The 24,037-nt window shown below is 48.3% G+C and overlaps 2 protein-coding genes and 1 long non-coding RNA gene across 3 annotated transcripts; 1 reads left to right on the top strand and 2 right to left on the bottom strand.

Moving 5' to 3' along the window:
- Positions 1-2,913: 2,913 nt before the first annotated feature.
- Positions 2,914-4,761, top strand: LOC111938229 (uncharacterized). Its single transcript, XR_002868897.2, has 3 exons — positions 2,914-2,982; positions 3,128-3,420; positions 3,499-4,761. It is a non-coding gene; the product is annotated as an uncharacterized LOC111938229 (long non-coding RNA).
- A 227-nt stretch (positions 4,762-4,988) lies between these two features.
- On the bottom strand, positions 4,989-9,933 carry LOC111938300 (thyrotropin-releasing hormone receptor-like). The gene is made up of 2 exons (XM_023939963.2): positions 9,137-9,933; positions 4,989-6,068 (listed from the first exon to the last, which is right to left on the bottom strand). The coding sequence occupies exons 1-2, from the start codon at positions 9,893-9,895 to the stop codon at positions 5,682-5,684; spliced, it is 1,146 nt and encodes a 381-aa protein (XP_023795731.2). The 5' UTR covers positions 9,896-9,933; the 3' UTR covers positions 4,989-5,681.
- Positions 9,934-16,359: 6,426 nt separating this feature from the next.
- Positions 16,360-20,818, bottom strand: OCSTAMP (osteoclast stimulatory transmembrane protein). Its single transcript, XM_086853162.1, has 3 exons — positions 20,177-20,818; positions 18,259-19,297; positions 16,360-17,328 (listed from the first exon to the last, which is right to left on the bottom strand). The coding sequence occupies exons 1-3, from the start codon at positions 20,218-20,220 to the stop codon at positions 16,963-16,965; spliced, it is 1,449 nt and encodes a 482-aa protein (XP_086709288.1). The 5' UTR covers positions 20,221-20,818; the 3' UTR covers positions 16,360-16,962.
- Between the last annotated feature and the right edge of the window lie 3,219 nt (positions 20,819-24,037).

The following is a 24,037-nucleotide window of genomic DNA, read 5'->3' as shown; positions in this document are numbered from 1 at the left end:
CCAAAACCTCCAATCCTTTTTCTATTTCTGGAGTGTTCCACATGAGCAAAGCCAGACTGTGCAGAGAGGCTGGTGGGACACAGGCTCAGCCTTCATGGGCAGAAGTGCTGCCCCTGCCTTCTGTGGGTGTGGGGGGTCTCATGGCAGACTTTATGCCCTGGTAGAGACTTAAGGAGCTGAGTTTAATGAAATAATGGCTTTACTCTCCTCTGGGCTTGCTTTGCTTCTGGGTATGGGAGGAACCAGCTACATCTCATTCATCAGTCAGGGGCAGCAGGGTAACTGGAGCTTGTGCACCTCATAAATCTCAGGCTGATGAATGGAGCAGGTCTTTGGCTCACGTGTTACAGAGGCAGTAGGGAGGGAGATCGGTCTGCTGCTGAAGCAATGACGCATTGCTTTATTAATTAAGGCAGAACGAAAAATCTGCAGCTTCCCCAGGGTAGTGGGGACAGTGCTTGTCTCTCTGCCTCAATAGCTGCTGGTTTCAGGGATAATGTCCCCACAGTGTCCAGCCAAGTGTCCCCAAGGGCAGGCAGGGAGGTGTCTGATATGTGAGAACCAAGCTAAAGGCACTGGCCTGATCCTGTGTCGAAGGGCAGGAGCCTTACCCTCCACTGGTGGGAGGGAAGGTGCAATCTGAGCCCCAGTGTCCTCTGACAGTGACCTGCCCAGGCATCCTGGGGACAGCCACACTGTCCTCCGCTGTCCTAGTGGGGCATGGGGGCTCTCAGGAGCCACCCTCTCTTTTGGTCTTTGTCTTTGCACAAGAGGAAGGGTCAGAACTGGGGTAAAGATGACCCTGGCACTGAGAAGGTGCTGAAACATGCAGAAGGGTTCCTGTAGTCCTCTCTGGCCAAGGAGCCAGGAATGGGTCTGGCTCCACACCACTGCCTTTGCTTCAGGACTCTTCCTGGAAGCTAGCTTGAGCCCCAGGAGCATTAATGCATCAGGGAACAGGCACCACCAGAAAGGGCATCCCATGCCCAGCTTGGGGCTGGCAGCAAGGGGCCTTACTGTGGAACCCTCTCCTCTTGTCAGAAATACTGGCACTGCACAGCTGGAAGAAGTAGCTTTTCATTTACTTCCTCTGAGCAACCACCCACACTGTGCCTGCAAAGACAGGATCAGTCAGCTTGGGAGCCCAGTGGGCCCTTGCTGAGGACCTCAAAACCATGTTAGCACCAGGACCACCCCGGGGCCTTTTCCTTGAGAGGTTAAAGTTTTTATAGGCTTCACAACTTGTGTTATCAGGCATGAATTCTCTATTGGCAGAGCAGTGAAGAGCCACTGGTGCACTCACAGTATCCCCTGTCTCTATAGAAACAGCACACTCAGAGCCCAATTCATAAGGTGGTTATTAAAGAAAATTCATCAATTATAAAGCACAAATTGTCCTTAATACTTCTGCTCATCACCCATGGCACAGGGGCCTGTGTGTAGCCATCATGTTCCCTCCCTCAGGCAGTACCAGGGAACACACCCCAGATTTGGGGCACAGGCAATGCCCTCCCATTAAAGTCTTCATTTAGCCTCTGTCAGGACAGAAATGTGTAGGGCTGGTTAACTGCTAAACTGAGAGTATTGTAGTAAATTAAAGTCAGTCCCACAGGACTGGCAAGCTTTGATGTGCTGTGTGCCCCAGGGCACTTCTGAAACTCTTGCCTTGGTTTGAAGAGTCCTGAGGAGCAATCCCTGAGTGAGTGCAAGCCTGAAGGCAAGTCTGGCGGCAGTGCTGGCCCAAGAGCCCTCCAGAAGCCTTGGGAAACAGGAATTGCAAAATAAACAACTCTGAGTGATTGCATTAATATTGCTGTAGGACTATCCCCAGGTTTTATTAGCAGCTCTTTAATTGTGAACTGCTTGAACTAATTAGCTCAAAGAAGCAGCTGAGGCCAGACCAGATTGAAAGAGGGCTGCATCCAATTCTTTCCCTACTGTGTGGTCCATCCTTTCTTGTGGCTCTTAAAAATTTAAGCAATTGCTCAGCATCCTCTTTGGTGACCTGAATATTTTTCATTTAAAGGTACCACTATTTTATTTTAGAAACATGGTTGGGTGCCACAGAGTGGAAGCCTGTTCTGGTTGCAGGGAGGTGCTGCATGCCCTCACGGTCTTTTAATAATTTTTTTTTGTTTTTTAAGGAACTTCTGGTATTTTCTGTTGCTCCATAATTTGTCCCTGGAGCAGGCTGGCTTTCAGAGTGCTGGCCATCATTGTAGGGGAGAGGCTGTCCCAAAAAAACACCTGCATGATCTCTCTCCTGTGACACAGGCTGGCATAGATGCCTTATTTCCCCCATTTCCCACCACCCAAATCTAGAGACAAAGAAGACAACCTGATAGGGCCTTTAACTACAGATTTTCATAAGTTACTTAAACTTGTGTGTTTTGCGAGAGTACATAACCTTTGCTGAGGTCCCATCCATGCCCTGCATACAGGCAGTTGCTGCGTGTCCTCTATCACTGGGACCAGTTAAATTCAGGTAAATGTGCTGGATGTGGTGTCTCCTAAGCTAAAACTCCCTGATGAATGCCAGGAGCTTCAGCCAACCTATGATCCTTCAGGCACAGAAACCTCACCACTCTCCCATCAGCTCTTCCCCAAGCCTCTGCCTCCTCCATCCCCCTCTCTGCACTACTCACAAATTCTTCCCCTCACCCCAGGGCTCTGCAGCACTGCCAGATCCCTCCTCTCCTGCCAGGGGACTTGTTTGTAATTGAAGAAACCAGATGGTGTTTTACCAGGTTAACAACCCTTGAAAGGGCAGGGGTTAGAAATAATGAGCTTTAATTAGGAGAGTAACAGGTTAGACCATGTTGGGTTACACTTCAATGCGATAAATTACTTAGGAGCAATAGATTCTTTATTTGCTGGCATGTTTATAAACTCACAGCCCACACTCATGCTGTTGAGACAAATGCTGAGGGTAAAATACGGCTTGAGACTTTATGAGCAGGGTGGGATTTTGCAAGGTGCTAGGTAATGCAGGCTGAAGCTTCGAGGGAGATCTCTGATTTATTTTAAGGAATTGAGATTTTTATTCAGACCCTGAATATCCAAATGAACTTACAGTGATGAGTTATTTATTTTAATTATTTTCTGCTATTGATTTATTTCCCAGCAGCATGCATATCTCAACCACCATCTCCTTAGCAGCTGAGTGCTGACCTTCTGCCTCCACTTCCACCTAAAAGTCTCTCAGCTCCTCCTAAAGTGTCAGAATACATGAAGGGGGAAGGACCAGGAACTCATTCCTCATCTACAGAGTTTAACGCTCTGGTGCATTTGTTGGAGATCTCGTGGTTCCAGGAGAATTTATCTGCCAATTACTTCTCAAAAAATAGCAAAGGGTCATGCAGCACTTGGCAGCTAAGAGCAGAAAGGGGAGAAGAGAATCAGGTTTTAATTGAATCTCAAGTATGTTGAACAAATATTTCAGAACTATCTGTTCTATCTGCTGGCCTGAAATTTAATTAAGAAAATAATGCTTTTTAGGGTGTCTCCATCTGGGGGGAGAAGCAGAAAGGGGAAGAGTGAAGATAGGAAATGTGATGAGGAGTGGAAAACATCTTGCTGGAGATACTTCAGAATCAAGCAGCTCCTTGTGTTTGCAGAGATCAAGGCTGTCTGTCAAACTGCACATCCTGTGCCTGAGAAATGCCTTAGGTCAGGATGCAGGTGGGTTTCCAAGCTCCAGCAGTAAATCCTCTTCCCACATCCAGCTCTGCCCCCTCAGCTTCAGGGGAAGGGCTGGAGGAGACAGCACAGCCCATCCCCAGGAAGATGCTGCCTGTGCTCAAGGCCCCAGGAGTCACCCAGGGACCCCCTTCCCACTCCTCCCCCTTACCCTGATCCTTGCTGCTCTGCTTTGTCTGCACATCTTTATCAATGGCTTGTTCTGAGCTGCTAAGGGAAAATCTGTTCTAAAGGGGAAAAAATGTCTGTAGTATAAAGAAGATTGTTACAAGCAAATCCTCACATGTTAGCAAAAACACCTCCATTTTCTTCAAGAAGTAAATCCCAAATCTCTGCGCAGAACTTTCTTAATAACAACAAATAGGAACTCTGTTCATAAATTCACATTATACAATATACACAAAACAGTGCAAAAATAGCATGAATGCTTAAACTCCAAATGCATTATGTTTAAAATAACTGCAAAAAGCCAGTGTTCTATTCCCTCATCCTCATCTATTTTAGGGATAACATAGATGGTTTAATAACATGCAATATAATAATCATATATGCTAAACCTCCCTAAACACAACAAAATAGGTCCTGGACAGTTCCAACACACTGAGGGGACTTGAGTTCTTGTCCTGACTCATTCAGTGAAATGATTTCCTGTAGATGCAGAATGGTTAATTAACATTTTGTGCCCTTGAAAATATCACACACATATTTTCCCAAGTGGCTGCAAAATTCTAAGCTCTTTTAACACTACAGTTTGGTGAAAACCAAACTAAGGTAACTTGACTAGTGAGGCTACATTGGCTGTTCAAGTGATACTTCACAGTCACTTGAGCCTTACTGGTGGCAGACACTTGTTTTATTTGGCATGAGCCTGGGGTTTGGTTCATGTGAATCTTTTGATTTTGCTCATAGTCCAGATGGTCTCTTGCAAGTCTGGGGCAAGTGTCCTTGGTCTCCTGGGTGCTGCAGGGTATGAATATCTACCTTGCTTACAAGAAGACAGCAGCAATAAATATTTGTGACACTAATCACAAAACACTTAATGGGCTTCACAAATGATTTCCAGGAAATAAGAGAATTTCTTCACCTGCCGTGGAAATGCACCTGAAGCTGGGGCAGAGAACAACACTGCTCTGTGGTACACAACTACAGAGATCACTAGGGCTTACAGGACAAGAGTACAGCTTCCAGCTGAAACAACCAGAGGAATTTGGACAGGAAAAATAAAGTTATCCAAAAGAAACTCAGACCACAACGTGGGAAGTACTTCTGTTACATTAGGGAGCATTTACTGTTAGTTTGTTCATTATTAGTTTGCTAATTGTAGCAAATCTGTCTGGTCTGGATCTCGGGTTTCTGTGCTACCAGCACTGCAGTGTTTGCAGAGACATGATATGAAGCTCATGACACCCAGCTTTGGTTATTCCTAATGTAGGAGTCTCCCTCTGAGAGTCCCTTTACAGCCAATGGCCTCGTGTCTTGGAGGCATTTATCTCCTCTGTGGGGATGTATTCCTCACAGGAGAGTGGTGAGATGAGACACGTGGAAGTGCCTAATTGTCCTCATTAACTTCAAAAGGACTCCAGAGGAGCAGCTTCCATGGGGTGTCTGTGGCATGTCAGTTTGGGTAGGACAGACTCACTCTAGAAAAAGGTGTATTTTTTCCTTGAACAGTCTTCTGTTCCTGGGATTCCTTTCAGTGCTTTGGTCCAGCTCAGCACTTACACATAACAAAATGGGGTGGCACTGCTATATTTAACAACAGATGCTTTGGAGATGCTAAATATTGACATGTGCCTAACACTTCACCAAACAAGAATAGATTAGCACTAAGGAAAAGCAAATTAATTTGCCTATAACAATACATTTTCTTAAATGCCCTGAAGGAGTACTGAATGAAGCTCGCTGCAATGCCAAAGCAATTCCCCTTGGCACTCTCCCAGCACAGTGTGTACAGCCACTTAGCTCCCACTGCCTGCGTTGTTTCAGTCTCGGGGGATTTGTTTATGTTTCTTTGCAGGTGCAGGGAGCCTGCTCAGATCCTCCTGCTCGGTGAGGTTGTGGTCAGAGCTGTCGTGAGAACAGTCCTTCACAGCGCTGTAGGACACCGGGGTGCAGGGCGGGGCAGGGTGCTCAGCACCCTTCTCCTGGCACTTGTACAGCTTCCTGAAGGCAGCCCTGAACTTCTGGGACATGAGGTTGTAGATGATGGGGTTGATGGCACTGTTCAGGTAGATGCACAGGCGGCAGAAGAGGAGGAACCAGGTGTTGAGGTACGGAGGGTCCACGAAGGAGTTCACCACCACCAGCGTGCGGTAAGGCAGCCACAGCACGGCAAAGAGGGCCACCACCACAGCCAGCATCTTGGTCACCTTGATGGGGGGGAGATGCAAAAAGAGAAATAGCCAGATGGTGCTAAATCTCCAGCACAACTTTCCCACTGTAGCACTGGTGCAGACAGCTAGTTCCTCTCTCTAAGCATTTAAAAGAAACACCCAGGGCATGGTGCTAGTTCTTGCTGAAACCGTTTTAATCAGGAAATAATCTTGCATAAATAAAATCAAAAATTATAAATTGTCATCTACCATTGAAGAGCCTCTAAATCTCTTTAGGAAAGGTATTCACCATCCTTGTAATGAGCTAGGATAAGCATGGTCTGTACCAGAAAACAAATTTGAAAATTTTACATAACAGTAAATGAATGGGGAAAATACTTGTCTAAAGGTAGGGACCTCAGTTTTAGGGGTGTCATGGGATACACTTCATCTCCTTCCCTAGGGTTTCCTGGTTTCCTACATCACTTACATTGTTCCTGGAACAGGCTTCTGGTACAGAGCAACCCTGGAAGCAGAGGAGACTGTCAGGAATCTTATATTACTTGTGCTGACATAGGGCTTACCTAGCTACTTACCACGGGTTACTTTAATTTTCAGCACACTAGGGGAGTACTACATAAACATATTGGGAACAAAAAGAAACTGAGAACCCAGAAGTGAGCAGTAATTGCCCTCAGCTCAAAATAAGCTCGTTCAGGAAATTGGGGTTTTGCACTGAAACACCAGTCATCCTAATAATTTCAACAGCTATTTCTGGTAAGTGGCAATCCTCCTCAAACAAATACTGACACAATACACACGTCCCCAAGGAGGAAAGTATGACTAAACACTGATGCCACACGCGTATCTAGGCAGTGGTGTTTCAAATGTCAGAAAGGGAGTTGTGCAATAATCCAGTTCTTAGTATGGACATAAGCACTGGGATCACATTTAGAGTCTCTCAGCTTTTCTTGGAGTGCTATTTTACTTCATCAAAAGAAACTATACCTTCCTGTAATGCTGTGAGTAGAAACTGGGAGTCATTGCTTGTGGCAACAAAACTTTCCCTAGAAGAAAGGGACTACTACCCAGCTGTGGCCAAAATAGAAGGTGTTTGCTGTGTGTGGTTTAATGGAAATGTGAAGACACTTCCAAAAATAAGATCTTGCAGTGATACAATGAGTGCTGAGGCTGTTGCTAAGACTGAAACTTGTTTGCTGCTACAGTTTGTTGCCTTTTGGGCGAGATCTGAGAAAATGTACAAGTGGTGTCTCACAAAACTGTCCAGCCTCTTCTCTCCTGGAAGCCACAGATGCTTCTCCCCAGGCAGTATCCTCCCTCCTTATTCCTGCACCGTACATTCTGAGTTGTACAGCCTTTTTTTAGGAATCCCACTCCCTCTAGTGGTCCCTCTTCGGGAGGAGAAATACAGACTTGGAGGTGTTTGTAGAAGTGGTAAACACAGCAAAGCTCACACCTTGTTTGTTGTCCTGCTCAGGATTTAGGTGCTTTTACAAGCACTAGTGAGAGAACTGCAGCATCTTCACACCCCAAAAGCAGGGCAGTTCTGGGGCTGTGTAGGAGCACAGCCACAGAAAACCTCCCCCAGCCATCCAGGCAGGGGAGAAAAACAGGCCCTTCTGAGAGAGCCCCTTTAGGAGCCTTCCCAGGGAGCTCTGGGCACGGGACCTGGAAGGGCCAGTTCTCCTATAAAGAGAGGCCAGAGGAGAAACGCTGATGTGGGTGTCTGTACTCTGGTCAGAGGCACCTCCAGAGCTACACACACACCAACTGGAAGCCCTGGAAAACTGTTTTACAGTTTAAAAACTTAGTGCCATCTTTATTCCTTATGATGGCAGCACTGTGATGTCAGGCTTTCCAAGGAAGTCTTTGCGTGCTAGGATATTGTGGGAGGTAATGCCAATCTCGAGTCAACTCCTGGTGTAACAGCAAAGAGAGCACAAGACGTTTCCAGGAGCTGGAATGCCCCAGCAGCCACTTGTCCCAAAAATTCTGGAGCATTCTGTGCCACTCCACAGCACAGCATTGCAGGGGGAGCAGCACAGCCCCTCCAGCAAGCTGCTCTGGAAGGAGAGATCCATCAACCAGTCGAGAGCCCTCGCTGCAAAACACCCTGCCCAAGGCTCCTGCAGCAGCCAGTGGCCATGGGAGAACAGGCAAATGCTTTTGGAGAAGTCAGCACTTGCTTTAAACCTTTCAGAGGAAAAGGGAGGAAAAGCTGGACTGGAAAGATTCAGAAGTTCATGAAGAAATACACGTTCTCTGAGCTGTTTGCTTCCCCTCTGTGACCCTGACTCGTCTCTCCTGGGGAATGGAGGTTCCTGTGCGAGGCAGGCAACAAGCTACTGAGCTGGAAACACAAGGACTATAGGGCAGGCTGGAGCCTACTTTGGAAATCACAACAGAACTAGTGATTTCAAGGACTTCAAGCCAAAGTCCCAGATTCAACCCCTTCCTTTAAAAGGAAAGCTGAATGGGCCCTGCCTATTCAGAGTGGGACTGTCCCTTGTCTGGATACTGACCTGCCCAAAGAGATGGGACACGAGGCAGTGATTGCCCATGTGAACAGAGAAGGATGAGCAATGAGGACAGAAGGAGGTGGGAGGAGAAGGATATGGAGAGATAGCAGGCAGCTGAGAGACACAGGAACCACCGAAATGCAAACACACCTCTGTGGCAGTGACTCCCCCGGCTGCAAGGACTGGGGGGCTGCAGCCAGGGCTGGCCTCCAAGGGAGGACAGTTCTCCCTTCTCTTTGCTCCTTTAAATGTGAGCTCACCTGTACAGGACGCTGTCTGAGAGATGAGTCCCACTGCCATAACGTGACCCAGCCCTCTCCTCCTCGGGGGGGCAATCAGTAATTAATTAGCCAGCAGAAGTGCCTGCACTCCTGCCTCTCCCCGCCTGAATCCCTGTCCTGCTCTACCAAGCCCAACCAAAGCAGGGGGAGCCCGTCCGTGCTGCCAGACCCCAGCTGGGCTTGAGGGGCTCCTTGGCAGCAAACCAACGCTCCCCACTCCCTCCAGAAAGGGAAACAAAGCAGCGTGGCACCTCATCCCTGCCAGAACGGCCCTCAAAGCCCCCAGACTGCGGGGAGCCCCTACCTGCTTGCGGGAGCCGAGGGCAGCCCTGCCGCCCCGGCAGGAGAGCTTGAGCGAGCTGCCCTGGTGCCCGGAGCCCGGGGGATGCTGCGGGGTGCAGGGCACGGGGCTCGCCAAGAGGATGCGGGCAATGAGGCCGTAGAGGACAGTGGCCAGCCCCAGCGGGATGACATAGAAGACGGCAAAATCCAAGAAGTAAATAGGCATGTAAAGGCTCCTGGAGACCCGGTAGCCACAGGTGACCTGCGCCCCATCCGAGAAGGTGACCTGGGTGGTGTCCACCAGGAAGAACCACATGAGGCAATAGAGGGAGGTGAAGAGCCACAGCGAGGCGATGATGCGCCTGGCGCGGGACACGGTGCACAGGAGCTGTGCCTTGATGGCGTGGCAGATGGCGATGTACCGCTCCACCGTGAAGGCAGCGATGGACCAGGCGGAGATGTTGATGCCCAGGTACTGCAAGTAGGTGATGCAGAGGCAGCCGGCGTAGCCGTACACCCAAGAAGCCAGCACCTCGGAGATGTTGGGCAGCCCGGCGGCCAGCAGCACGATGAGGTCGGCCACGGCCAGGCTCACCAGGTAGCAGTTGGTGGGGGTCACCATGTGCTTGGTGCGCAGCACCACCAGCACCACCATGGCGTTGCCGGCGATGCCCACGCCGCAGATGAGCAGCACCAGCAGGATGGTGGCCACCTGCAGCTCCAGGGGCTGCCGGGGCATCCTGCCCAGGCTCTGGTTGCCGCTGGCCGAGCCGTTCTCCATCGCGCCTGCAGGCACCGGCGGAGCCCCGCGCACCCTGCGGCGGCAGCGGGAGCCGGGGCTGCCCCCGAGCCCCCTCCCCGCTTTCCCGCCCACCCCGGCTCCTCCCTCGCCTTTTTTTTTCCACGATTCGCCCCAAGTCTTGCAGCCGCCCTGCTCCTTGCATCCCTCTCCCCTGCAAACCCTCCGCCTGGAGGGGCGGGGAGCGGCCAGGATCCCCCCCAGTCCTCGGGAGCCTCCAGGAGCTGCCGTGAGCCACCCGGGACTGTCCAGAACCCCCAGGCTCCCGGGACTCTCCAGGACTCCCCTTAGCCGCCAGGACCCCGGGGAACCAGCCGGCTCCCCCAGGACAGCCCCCAGCCCCCTGGGACCCCGCATCGCCTCCCGCCAGCATCCCCCGCCTGCGCAGCGCTGGGCAGGACGGCGGGAGGAGGAGGAGGAGGAGGAGGAGGAGGAGGGAGCCCAGGCAGGGGATGGGGGTGCAGGTGAGAGGTGCCAGGGTGGGCACTCCCCGCACTGTGGGTGCCTGTGTCCCCAGCCAGGACACAAAGCTTCACTGTTCCCCCACGACAAGGAGAGCCGAGGGTGAGGAGTCTTTTATTCCTCATCCTCAGGAGGATGGGAGCAGGGCGGTGCCAGTGAGATCCACAACCTTTCCCGTTTCCCCTGGGCTGAGGAATGAACCCCTGAACATGGGGTAGTGACCTCCTTGTGCTGTTTTTCCTGTCCCAAACAAGCACAGTGTCACTTCTGAGGGAGAAGGCTTAACCCAAAGATTCCAAATCTTTCCAGCAATGAGGCTGGGATATCTGGTATCTCCCTGGTGGTCAGGTTGGGAGATCAGATCCCTGATGGTCAGCAATAGCCACAGTTTGCTGCCAGCTCCATGCTTGCTCCTGACGTCTCTGCAATCTGTCAGAAAATGAATTTTCAAACTGAAAGAGTAATTGTGCTAAGGGCCCCCTAACCTGTGGAGTGGAAAAAAAGACAAGGGGACAACTCTCTTTTTTATTAGATCAGATTTCAATTAAAGGCAGAGGTGTCCTGTTAATCCCAGAGGCACATATCCAAAGTGTGAAGGGTCATTCTGATGCTGGGTGATTCAAGTCCGATATTTCACAGGCAAATTTTTGAACCTGGGCTGCACAAACCTGGGTGGATAAAATGCCTTTTGCCTCAGCCCAAGGAGCAGCACTGTCCCCAGGCTTTGACTTACAAATAGTGTTTTCCCCTTTGCTCTGGGAAACCTTATGCTGTGCTTTGGCAGACAACAATTCATGTCTTTTTCACTGCTTCCCATGATATTTCATTCACCTTTGGGTCAGTTTTAATGGACAATTATTCTCTTTTTCCATTTGGCTTCATTAGGGCTCTACTGGCAGCCTGCACCAGGTCCTCTGTGTCCTGGCCAGCCTCACACCCCCACCCTCCACAGCCCCAGGTTTGGGAGCAATGGCAGCTCCTGTCCCTTACTGCACTTTTGTGGGAAGGACTGGGAGTGTGGGCACGTGTGTTTCCTCACATAATCCAAGGTATTTCAGTGCTCTGGAGTGACTCTAACACAGACACAATTCCAGCACTTCATCCCACTGCTGCTGGCTCACAGTGGTGATGGGAGCCTCGGAATGTGGACTGTGTCATAGAGCTGTGTGTGGGAGAGGAGAAGGGACAAACCTGGCACAAATGTGCTGAGAGAGAAATTGGGGTTCATTTGCTTCCTCAAACCCATTCCAGGCTTTGTTGGATCAGGAAACAAAACCAAGACAAATGCCTGCAGACACTGGAAAAAGCTTTGTTTTGGTTCAGACCTGGAACACTGTGCAGGATAATTGCAGGTAATTACTTCCCTGGCTGCTTTACTCTGTGGCACTGACAATCCAGCAGTTATTAGTGCAGGTAACAACAGCATTTAAAGCACCCCTCTGAAGCAGCTCCTGCTGCCAGTCCCTGAGCAGCTCTGTGTCCATCACCAATCCTCCAGGAAATGTGCCTGAATAAGCAAAAAGCGAGAAGCAGGTGGAAGCATTGGCTTTCAGGACAACACAAAGAAATGGAAGCACTGGGAGTCCCAGTCTTTCTGTAATCTTGATAGCTATAAGAGGAAACTGTGGTTTGGGAAACCAAAGCTGAGCCTTTGCCAGAACCAAGCAAGGCTTGGAGCTGTACTGTGAAAAATGACACATGTGATGTGCTTTTGGGACATGGTGTGTGACACATCCTACCTCAACCACCCATCCCAGTGCTCATCCCGAGGACAGCATGCAGGGTAGGATGTGCTTGGAGCCAGAACAGAGATTGGCAGTTCCCAGAACAGTAATCAGGGTGGATGTATGCTGGAGGGGCATCCTGAGGGGATAATAGCCACAATAATGCTAAGGGGAGATAAAAGCTCTTATTGCAATATTATAAAATAATAAAACTCTGCCAGAACAATTAGACTGTAATTACGGGTTATTTCATATTCTGTGACATCTAAATGTCAACACCATAACTCTGTAACAACAAGCACTTGGTACAGCACACTCTGCACACCTGATGAGCACAGCCCTGGGAGAGCACAGCAGCCTCCAGCTCTGCTCCTGCTCCCCATCCATGCAGGCAGAACCATGACATGCATCTGGGAATCAGGGAGGAAACATGAGCCCACCCTCACTTGGTACCCAGGTCTGGGCTCATACCATGACTGGATGTCACACCAAGCAGGTGTGACAAAATGGGGCTGACAAAATGCTCCAAGTCCTTAGGTTTGGTGCAAACACCCAGGAAACACTGGGAATAGTGTCTGTAAAGTTCTTCATCACTGAAATCCACCACTGCATCCTACACAGCAGTCTAAGGCATGAAAGGACAGGAAAAAGCCTGCTAAAGCTGACCTCTCTGGTCCTGCTGCTGCAGATCTTCCCTCCAAAATGTCTCTGATCCATCAACCTTCACTCCTCAGAGCTGCTCTGGTTAGTCCAAAAGAACAGGTGATGAAATTGCAGCAGCTCTTGCTGCTCAGGAGCCTCCACCCAATTTGTGGTTTCAAACATTTTTTTCAGTCTTTCCTGTGTGCACTGCTCATTGCAGTGTCCAGACAGAGGGCAAATCTCTCCCTGCTCTTAGAGGAATTTATTCCAATGCCAGAGAAAGCTCCTTCCTCCCCTCAGCCCCATCTAAAGCGCCATACTCACTTCCCACAGATCCCAGGACCACACATACATCACCAGCTGCTCCTGAAAGAGCAAAACTCACATGGTTTTAGGCATCTATTTTTAGGAAAGGTCTAGGTGGGACCAAAGTTCCTCCCTCCCTCACTGTGTTTGTGAACCTGGCATTGCTGATTCCCTGGCAGTGCAGAGCACAAAGCATTGGACACATGGAACAGTTTCTTCCCTCTCCTGGTAAAGGGAAAAGGTGATTCATCCCTTCCCAGCCACAGCCTCAGCTTGACCTGCTCCTTCCTATGATTCACAGAGGTTCTACTTTATTGTCTGAACAGCTTAACTTGTAATGCAAAAGAGGAAGCTTTCAGCTTTTCAACTTGGCTGTTTCAGTTTCTCAACCTGCTTCAAAGGAAAACCTCTCATCCAAGCCATGGATCACCCCTGACTAGTCAGACCCCTGGCCTTTTTATTTTAAATCTCTTGGGAAATAAATTCACAGAATTGGCCTCTCTCCCTTCTCAGGTATGAAAGCATCTTTCCAGCTGTTTCCAGGTGGGATGAGGAATTACAGAATGTTGACTGGAACAGCATCTAAGTAAGAAATGTGTGAAATCCTGGTACTTTTTCATGTTTGTCTGTGTGTTGCAAACAGCTCTTCTGGAGATTTAGTCTTTGCTCATCAGCAAAGAAACACAGAACTGTCTCTGCCTCAGTCCTTGGGAGGGGCTTGAAGGGGTGGAGGTGAACTGGCTGCATTTCCTCAGCATCTCCTCAGTGTGCCAATGCCATCCCCTGAACCCCTGGAGCTTCTTTCTGAAGTCATGAATCTCAGGCCTTCTCTGAGTACCTGAAGACTGAGAATCAGTGATGTGCTCAGTTCTGGAAATCAGGGGACCAAGAAACATGCCTGCAGGGTTGGCTTCTGTGTCCACATTCCAGCTTTTAGCAGCCTTTTGGGATAACCAGTGTTGCTTCTACCTCATTTCCACAGTTTGTGTTGCAGGCTGAAAGCTGGCTACAACTAATTTGGAAATTTTCTATTGCAAAATGTGAGTCACTGAGTTCAGAGTGAAACCCTGACACAATCTACAGTTGAAAGAGCCAGGATTTGGGAAATTCTCACTATGAATTATATGCACAATGCTATGAAGCATTTATGATAGCATTATGATCTCTTTTTGCTTTCATTTATGCCCATTAATATTTCCTTTTCTAAAATTTGGTGCATGGAAGTGTCTCTTCTTCATTGCAATTACTGTGCAAATACTACAGACAGGATAAATGCAATAAAAATGGAGTTTGCTTAAAAATCAGAAAATACTTCTGGAAAGAGGTTTTTGTTTGCTTGCCTGTGTGCTCTGGTAGATGCAGATTTGTGGCTGTGAGTGAGATCTTTCCTAGAGACTGAGCTGGATTATTTACACTTGCACCTCAGGATATTAAGGTTGTTCATTCTTGCCTGCCAGCCAGCCATAAGCAGGAACTTAGCATATATTTTACCTAATACACCTGAGGCTGAGGGAATGGAGTCAGTTCACCTCCACCCCTTCACTAAAATATACCACAAAATTCCAAGGAATCAGGGGCTTCAGGGTAGAACTTGTCCTGTGTGGGAGTGTCTCTCTGAAAGGAACTTTTGTGCCCATCACCAAAGGCTCGCCAGCCTCTTTGGGGCACCCCAGCCCTGCCTCTGCCTCCTTGCACACAAACCTCTGAGCCTGAGCTCCACCAGCATCCAAACCCAGAAGGCAGGTGTGGTGAAACACTGCCCTGCAGTCAGGGACAGCAAAGGAGAGAGTGAGCAGGAGCAGCACAGAGCAGCAGGGATTTTCCCCCTGCAGGAGATGGACACTCAGGACACAGCACAAAGCCTTGCTCCCCATTTCCAGGAGGAAATGGGGATGGAAATGCCTCCTGTGGGATGGGAGGGATGTGCTGAGTGAAAACAAAGCAACTAGAGCCCTGATGAGCAAGAGTGAGGGAGTGATTATGGAGGGGCTCTGAGGGAAGAAAATCCCTCAGCAAATAACAAGACTTGTACATTGGTTCTACTTAATAAAAAATATGTGAATAAATTAACATTTCCTGCTGGTTAATCTGCTCAGCATTTCTCTCTTGCACCATCACACAAACCCTGGCAAGGCAGCTCACCCCTCCAGTGGGCAATACAGCTCCATAATGGTAATGTTTTCTATTTTGTCACACCTTTATCCAGCTGAGGAACAACACCTCTCAGGAGAGCTGAGCAATTTCCAGCAGCTCTGCCTCCTGCCAGTTCCTCTGGGGAAAACATGACAGCCCAATGTGGCACCAGGGACAACATGGTTGATGTCAAAAAGATAAGCCTTCTTGAGGAAAAACTCCTTTTCAAGTTGTTCTTGTTGGAAGACAACGTGCTGCTTGGAGGGTTTGCAGTCCGAAGAGCTTCTCTCCTCCCAGCTTTCTGAACCCCAAGCTCCAGATAATTTTAGCTACTGAGTGGAAATCATTTTGCTTTCACCCAAACAATAGAGCACAGGACATTTTCTACAGAAATACCATGACAAAGCCCCCAGTTGCTGTAGAGGCATAAAGGTGCTTGGATTAATCATCAGAACAACAGGGCATTAAAAAACCTGGGGAGATGAATTCACCAGGGTTTTGTTAGATAGATGCTTAAAAAAATATAATCCAAACATGCTTGTTTCAAGTATCTTAGAAGATGAGAAAATTCAGTGCATCTGGCAGCAGCTACCAGTTAATTTCTGTCATTTAATCTCATTGAGGTGCATTATGTCAAATAATTACCTTAATGAAAACTTTAATGGAAGAAGGGATGAAAATAATAGACATGCTTCGAAGAAATGAAGCTGTGAAGTTTCTTAATTTTTAGCCTGGCAGGGATTTATCTCCCTCTCCTCTGGATCCTGCCCTTACAGAGGTGTCCAGTCTGCCTCTATAAAAACTAACACATTTCAGATGCTGCCCAAGTGATGTATGTATTAATTTGGATACAACAATATAATTTCTGAGCTTAAAACAACCCAACATTTAAAACCATGAAGTCCAGTCATTAATCCAGCACTGCCAAGGGACCATTAAAACATGTCCCCAAGTGCCACATCTACATATCTTTTAAATCCCTCCAGGGATGGTGACCCTATCACTGCCCTGGGCAGCCTGTGCCAGTGCTTGGTAAACCTTGAAGAATTTTTTTCCTAATATCAGATCTAAACCTCTCCTGGCACAATTTGAGGCTGTTTCCCCTCGTCCTATCACTTCTTACTTGGGAAAAGAGATTGACACCCAAACTGACCTTTATTGATTGCTCTCATTCTATTCTGAAGTCCTGCAGCTATTTTATTTATATTTTATTTTGAACAGCCATTTTGAAGAGATTTTTTAAAGCACTCATGTGCTGATTTCCACCCCCACCCATGCCCAGGATGTGCCTCTCATGGTCATATTGATCTTGAATTTACTTCAGCAGGTTGAAAGTGACACTTTCTTTGGTGAATAAACTATCTTCTAAATTTATCCAGTCTACCTAGGTTTCTGTGCACAAAACCTGAAAGGAAAACCTCATTGAAAATTAAATGAACCAAGTCAAATGTCTTTCCTTTTTTGTTGCCTGAAGGTATAACCTAAGAAAGAAAGGAAGTGTGTACTTCTTCCAGCACGGATGTGGTGGAGAAGGTAAATGAGCTCCTACCTGACCCCAGCTCCCATGTATTTCCCAGTTATCCTTGCTTAGTGCTGCAGATATGCAACAGCAGACTCCAGACCTTCTAGATATTAAAAAAACCCCAAAAGAACAAAAGGAATTGTAGCCCATTTTTCTCAAAATAATGCAAAAATGTGACATTTTTTCCCCAAGCTCCAAACACTTCTTTCACTCTGGAACATTAAATGTGTGATCCTATGGCAGAAGCCCATGCTGTGGTGTCAGACATCCCCCTGACTTCCCAAAGCACCCTTCACACAGTCTTGCTCCTTCCTGTGCCTCCTGGACAGTTTCCTGTACAGGTAAAGCACTCTCTTCTCCTCCCAGCTCTGGAAGAAGGAGGCTGCGATGTTCCGGCACAGGCGGCGTGCGTAGGTTTCCAGGAACACGGTGGCGTACAGGATGCAGAAGAGCAGCCCCACAACGAGCAGCACTGAGGGGTTGGGAGGTGTGGGAGGGCTGATCCTGCAGTGGGCAGAGCTCAAGATCAGATGATGGTGGTAACTCCTGTTGAAGTCCCTGAGCAGTAATTTTTCAGAAGGACTCCCAGAAACTTGGAATACAAAGGGCATGATCCCTATTTTAACCTAAAATAAGGAAAGTTAAAATGTAAATGGGATATGAAGAAACCAAAATCAACTGATCACTACAGAAACATCTGCCTGGGGGTGTGGAATCGCTGTTACAGTACTAAGAGAAGGACACTGAAGTGTGTGATCACTTCAGGCTGAGTAGCAGTGGGATGTGTAGGTGCTGAGTACTGGGCAGGGTGAGAGCCAGTCCTATCTGTCATCTTCATCCTCTGGTACAGACATCACAACAGGCATTCACTGAATGAGATTTATGGTGAAAGATATCATCCAGGCTGTGGTATTAATGGCTGAATATCTGAATATTAAAGGCTTTTTTTGAACCCTGTAAATCCTGTAAATTTCCTGTAAATCCATCATAAAAAGGTAACTGCACTAAGGGTCCTGGGTCTGGGGAAGGAGGCAGGCTGTATGGCAGAGAAAGGAAGCTAAAACACCAGGCCAAAGAATATTGAAATAGAAACTGGAGAGGTTTCTGGTGGAAAGGACTGCAGAGGGCAACAACAAAGCCAGAAAGCAGGGATTTCTACTGAAGAAACAGCCTGTGCAACAGGATGAGGAGACACTCTCAGTGTTCATTAGCTGCTCCCTTCCTTTTGGACTTGCACCCCGTCTTCAGTGGGGGGACAGTGTCCTATTCCTCCACCTTGCTTAGGGAAGGGACCTGGAGACACAGGGACACCTGACTGCCTGGTGCTAGCAGTGTCTTTGCAGCATGAGGCACGGTTTGCTCCCCTCCAGGGAACAACTGAGGTCGTGCCACTGCCTCCTCCCCCAAAGCCTGTTGCTCACCCAGCTGGCTGCTGGGAAGGGAAGTCAGGGTTGTGTAAATAAGAGTACAAAAGCTGCAATCCCCACCACCACCTCCCTGAGGGGACACAGCGTGGGGTCCCCACACAGGGCAGAGCAGGACACCCCAGCACTCACCTTGTATTTGATATTGAGAGTGACAGGCACTGCAGAGAACTGAGCTGCCTTTCTCACTGTTGTGTCTGCCACGCTGAACGCAAAGTGGTCCATGGCCACAACCACCAGCATCAGCATCAGGGCCACAGTGACCAGCATGGCTTGCACGAGGCACAGCATCCCTTCCTCCCAGGACAGCTTCAAGCCTGTTGGTCGGATGAGTTTTTTGGATGAGCCCACCAGGAGATGAGCTGCTCTTCTGTCCATGGCTAAACGCTCCAGCTTCTTGGTGATGTAAAAATTGTCAAAGCGGAGGTTGGTGAGATAATTCTTCAAATACCAGGCGGATTCAAAACAGAGATAGAGCATGAAGAAGGCAGCAGCCAGTCTGTTGGCTACTCGTATTGAGTCTTTGACCAGTACCTCAACAGACAAGAACTCTCTGCTGATGTTTTCACCAGCAAGGTGCATTTTTTCGTAAATCAAGGGGCTGTTCTGAAGCAACGAAAAGCGAAAATGTCCATTCATAGGCTTATGAATGGAAGGAATGGCTTCTTGGATTGCATCCCCAAACTCCCAGGAAACTTTCTCTAGCAGGGCAGTTGAGTTCAGAAGGCTGTCAGAGGAATTCTTGCAGATGCACTTAATAACCTGCAGTATGGTTTTAATGTTGCCTATGATGTTGGGCACTATGTTCACCACTGCGATCATGATGCAGGTGGAGAAGAGAAGCTTCCGGCCCTGCTTGGTGCCTAAAGTGGGCATGATCATGCTGAAGACACAACGGGCAGGATGCACCAAAAGGAGAGTCAGGAGGAGCAGCAGACTGAAGGAGATGGCCATGGCAACGGAGAGGTGCCAGGAGTACTCCAGGGAAGCAAACATCCAGTTGTAAAAGAGGCCTCCTATCACTGCTGTAATGCAAGAACACTGCAGAAACAAGGTCCAGAGCTCTCTGCCGTCTGCTGGGACAGGTTTGGAGTAAATCCACCACAGGTCTGCCATGCTTCTGTGCACCTTTGGGAACAGAAAGTCTTTGCAGTAAACACGGGCTCTCATCCTGGAAAAAGAACAAGTACCTGGGTGTTAGCAGAGGAAGTTCATATACTCTGATTAGGGGGCTTACTTGAGATGATCATTTACAGGGCTTTATATTGTCCTCTTCTGAGTACCTCTAGTCTCACATTACTTCCCTGCTAACTCCCCTGAGCAGCTGGGGCTGAGCTCTCCCCTGGAAGCAGCAGGACAGGGAAGTTCAAGGCACTTATTGTAAAAATAAATACTGAGTACAATGCAACTACTCCTCTATTAATGCAAGCACAGGAAAACATTGTGCCATTCTATAAAAACAATCATAGAGTCAATCTGAGGGGTCACCTCATGGGCAGTGGTTGAGGCTTTAGTGCTTATTTAGAGGATATTGGAGGGAGAAGGAGGCGGCTACTGCCTTCTGTGGAAATTGTAAGACCAGCTCTGTATTTCAAAGGTGTTACATGGACAAGAGGCAACTGAGTGGTGCTCTCCCTGCCTCTTAAGAGGAGGCCAAGCACGAATCTACATGTTTAAGGGTGACAAACAGAAAATGGTTTCACACTGAAGCTGCAGTGCCAGAGGAAGTCTCCAAGGACAAGAATTTGGCCACTACAGACAGGATGAAATGTCCCATAAAGCTATTTAAATGTCTAATGGAAACAAACATTTGGAAAAGAGTATAATTTCTCAGGCCTCACATCTAGAGTGACTCCGGAAACCAAAAAACCTGGAGGGGAGAAGAGCCTGTCCCGAGGGTTAAATGCAGCCAGGCAATCCCTGTCTCCCACTGCTGGACAGCAGCCTCAGCTATCCTTTGAGGGACAATTTTAGCTGGGAAAGGAGGTTTGCTGAGGAAAAGCTATACAAGATAGAGGGAAAGAGAGGTATTAAAGCTGACTCTACATACCCAGTGGCAGTGAGGTGCCCCAGACTTGCCCAAGAACTCTCCATGTTCCAGTGCCTTATTGCTCTGAGGGGATCCAGGATGTGGCTGTTGGGAGAGGCAGGGTAGGAAACCAAGCACCTTGAGAGCCAGGACTCAAAACCCAAGATGCTTTAAGGCAATTCAGATCAGCAGTGCTGGCAACCCCTGAAGTGTGCAAAACCTGATGAGTGAAGCCTGGGCAATAACAGCACCAAGGAACAGCCAGGATGCACAGCACTGCTTGGGCTTTATACTTTTTCTGGTCTTATTCCTGTTGCAGAGAAGGCTTATTTTAATGACACACAGCTGAAAAAAAATGAGTCAATGACACATGGGCTGACGAAGATGGCACAAGAATCATACGGAACCTGGGGTGTCATCATTCCTTGTGGGGAAATCAGATGACTACTCCTCACACTGTCCACCAGCAAGCAGTGAGCAGGGCTAGCATCTTTCTCAGAGCAAAAGGGACCTTTTCCTCTTTCAGACATCAATCATGGCACAAAGGGCACAGCAGGATCCAGCAACCCAGCTGGTAACTGGTCATCTGTTCTGACAGGCTGCTGCTCCTTGCTGAAACTGTGTGCAGGGCTCACAAACAGCTTCAAGGCTCATCTCACAGTCCTAGCAGAGGAAGAGGAAGTTTCAGTCTTGAACCTTTCTGAATTCCCTATCCACTGCAGAGAAAACCCAGCCACAGTCAGGGTTCCCAAACTGTTGAGAAGCTCTCAGATGTACAGGCCAGGATGTACCAACAGCCTGGACCACAGGATGTGTCCAGCAGAGCTCCAGCCACCAAACCTGCTCACCTGGAGATGAGGAACAGCCATGGTGTTTGCTCCTCACTTATGAGCTCAGGGGTTACAGGAGCCTTTCCTGGCTCCCACCAAACCTGCCCTTTGGCCAGATGCTCTCATGCTGAGCCACTATTTGTGGGCAAACGTGACACAGCTCACCCAGCTGCCACTGAGCCCATCCCTTCTGGGGACCCGCTGTCCCAAGCCAAGCCCTCCCTCCAGCTGGGAGCCCCCGGGATGTTCTCATGCTCCCCTGGGCTGGAAAGGGCAAAGGGCTCGAGGTCAGCCCTGTCCCAGCCACCCTGGGGACAAGGCACGTGGGGCTCTGCCCTCCAGAGAGAGGTGGGAGAGCAGCACCTTCCCCAGGGGACATGGCTGGACCCCATGGCAGCGACAGGCATTGCAGCACAAGGAATGACGAGCACAGCAGGCAGAGCAAACCTCTGCCTGCTTCCTCTGCCCTTCCTGCAGGCAGCAGATCCCTTGTGCCTGGCTGCTCCACTCAACAGTTCCTCTTTGTAGTTGGGGGTTTTGTTTTTCCTGTGTGGCTGGTGGAGCAGAGCTTTCCTCCTGGTGCCCTGGAGCAGAGAGGCCGGATGAGAAACTCTGCCTGGCTCCAGCCGGGAAGAGGCACCAGCCAGGCGGGCGGGAAAGAAAGTGCTGTTTGTTTGGAGCATCCATAGCAATTGCTTGCACAGGCCATGAATTAGGTCTTGAATTCAATGTGCACACTATAAGGGACTAACCCAAAAGACCCATAGCTGGATCCTGCAAGGCTCATCAGCTTCTTCTACGGCTTAACTCCTTTCTCGCTCTACTTCAGAGTGAACTGATATTAGCATCAGCCCCTGGGACCCCATCCAGGATGTGCAGGCAGCTTTCTGGGGCAGAAAAAGAAATAAATTTAGCAATAGTCTATAAAGAACAAAATCCTCCCAAGTCCACAACATTGTGGTGTTTTCTGAGTCTGCTACACCATCTGGGAAACGCACCTGAGGTTTGTGGGGACACTGAGCAGTAACTCTGGCAGCACCAAAAAGTGTTTGTTTGCAGTCATACTTAGATTTTTTCCCCTGTCTCTACTCAAAATTGTTGTCTGCCAGTTGGACAGGGCAGGTTTATGCAAGGGCATAAATCTGGGTTAAGTTCAATTTTATACCATGAAGGACCTGCAAATGAGCTAGAAACCTAGATGCCTTACCTTCCCCAGAACACAATGAACAAGCTTGCTTTGCCAAAAAAAAAATCCCCAACAAACAAAACACAGCAGCAAAACCCCCAAATACCAACGTGTGTGTTCATAGGGACACCTGGGAGTGGGAAAGGGGCAGGACTGGGACACAGGAAAGGCAGGACCACACATTGCAGCGAAACAACTGTGACATCTTGTGGTCACACTCTGCTCAAGAGCCCTGAGGCCCGGCTCGTTTTGGTTCTGAAAAAAATCCTAAATGTGTTCTCAGATGAGTAACCTGTGTCCTCCCAGGGTGCTCCAAGGTGCCTTTTCCCACCCTGTGTCATTTCCAGATGGTATAAAAAGGAATTTGCTTTCTTGACAAGCTCCAGTCTCTGTAGAACTCAAGCTCTAAAATTTTCCAACATCACCGATTTTTACATTTTAGCAGTACAGGAGGAAACTGAGCCCCTCATGCTTGTGAGCAGCTTGCTGGAACTGTGAGACAGCCGAGGATTCCACTGGCATCACTGCCAGGAGGCAGAGCCTGGCTCTACCTGGCCTTGGGATGAGCACTGAGGTGGTAGCCACCAGGACAGAGGCTTTAAACTCAGTTCTAAGTGCAGACTGCAGTGTTTGGAGTGGGCCTGTGCCAAGTCACCTGCAAGTTCAACCTGTGGTGACAGTGTCACCTTGTCATGGTGACAGGGTGGGAGGGGGTGCAGTGCTCTACCCCAGGCAGAGGGTGAGGTAAATGAACTATACAGCTTAAGAAAATAGCTGGAGATAGCAGACGAATGAAGGGCTAAAACAGAATGATTTAAGTCTGAAGATAATTCTCCATGGCAGTCTCATCAGCACCTGTTGATCATATTATTCTGCCCATTTGAGAAATTGAGGGTGTGAGAAAGATTAACTAATTAGGGGTGGTTTTTGTTTGTTGAAATCACTTGCAAATTAATGTCTTACAGTAACAGAGCCAGATCATGTCATCTTAGGTTACTACTATAGAAATATAGGAAAATCCCAACAATATCCTTTCTGAAGGATAAATGTGATACGGGAACCAAGGCTGTCTAACCTTTAATAGCTGAATTCGCTATCATGCTGGACTTTCATTTGTTTCATGACTCTTTTCCTGCCTCTCCTGAAATTCCAGCATCGCTGCTGAGTGCAAACTGACGAGCACAGCTCTGGAATCACTCCCTGCTGTAAGGACCCACAGAGCAGCTCCTCCGTGTGAACAGTTTGTAAAGTAACTCAAATGCTCCTGGGATAAAAGACAACGACAAAATGCTTTCCTACTGTAAATAAACCAAAATTATTTTCCTCCGAGTGTCTCAGGAGAACATAGGGATGTTGGTCCAGGACTGGATGGGGAACATCAAAGGAGTAAAGCAGAGATATTCTGGATGTTGAATTTCAATGCGTGAGTGGAATTTCCTGTTAATTAAAATTCACAAAGAGGCTGCTAATGTGAATGGCTTTTGTGATGGTTGTTGGATTTTTACATTCCTAGAGAAATGGTGCATAGGCAAGCAAAGTTCCTTTAAAATAACAGTCAAAGTTACAGAAGGTTGCTACAGCACTTGAAATACCCTTTCCTGGGAATTTTCATATCTCTACACTTATCACAGACCCTTCAAAACTAATGGGGTTGAGTTGCCATTAAAAGCTGCTTTTGGCAAATCTTAGTACTAGCAGCAGCAAATAGAATCAGAAAATATTCATGCAGGCCTGTTCACCTTTGAACCCCAGAAATACTAAATCTTAAAATCTCAGCTTAAAAATTTAATTAGAAGTCAAGCATGCCAGACTAGTCTTACTCTCACAGATGCCTGGGTATAAAAAGAGCAGAATTAGATAAATCAG

Source organism: Cyanistes caeruleus, chromosome 16 (genome assembly GCF_971803275.1).
Source record: "Cyanistes caeruleus chromosome 16, bCyaCae1.hap1.1, whole genome shotgun sequence".
NCBI classification, from domain to species: domain Eukaryota; kingdom Metazoa; phylum Chordata; class Aves; order Passeriformes; family Paridae; genus Cyanistes; species Cyanistes caeruleus.
The sequence above is the reverse complement of the archived record's forward strand: the minus strand, read 5'-3'. Positions and strand labels throughout refer to the sequence as shown.

Excerpts from the sequence above, each read along its gene's own strand:
- LOC111938300 (XM_023939963.2), bottom strand. The coding sequence starts at position 9,895 with ATGGAGAACGGCTCGGCCAGCGGCAACCAGAGCCTGGGCAGGATGCCC. Across the intron at positions 6,069-9,136 it reads CCCTCGGCTCCCGCAAGCAG|GTGACCAAGATGCTGGCTGT; the intron begins GTAGGGGCTCCC and ends CCCCCCATCAAG.
- OCSTAMP (XM_086853162.1), bottom strand. The coding sequence starts at position 20,220 with ATGGAGAGTTCTTGGGCAAGTCTGGGGCACCTCACTGCCACTGG. Across the intron at positions 19,298-20,176 it reads GGGCACCTCACTGCCACTGG|GATGAGAGCCCGTGTTTACT; the intron begins GTATGTAGAGTC and ends TTCTTTTTCCAG. Across the intron at positions 17,329-18,258 it reads CTCTCAATATCAAATACAAG|GTTAAAATAGGGATCATGCC; the intron begins GTGAGTGCTGGG and ends TCCTTATTTTAG.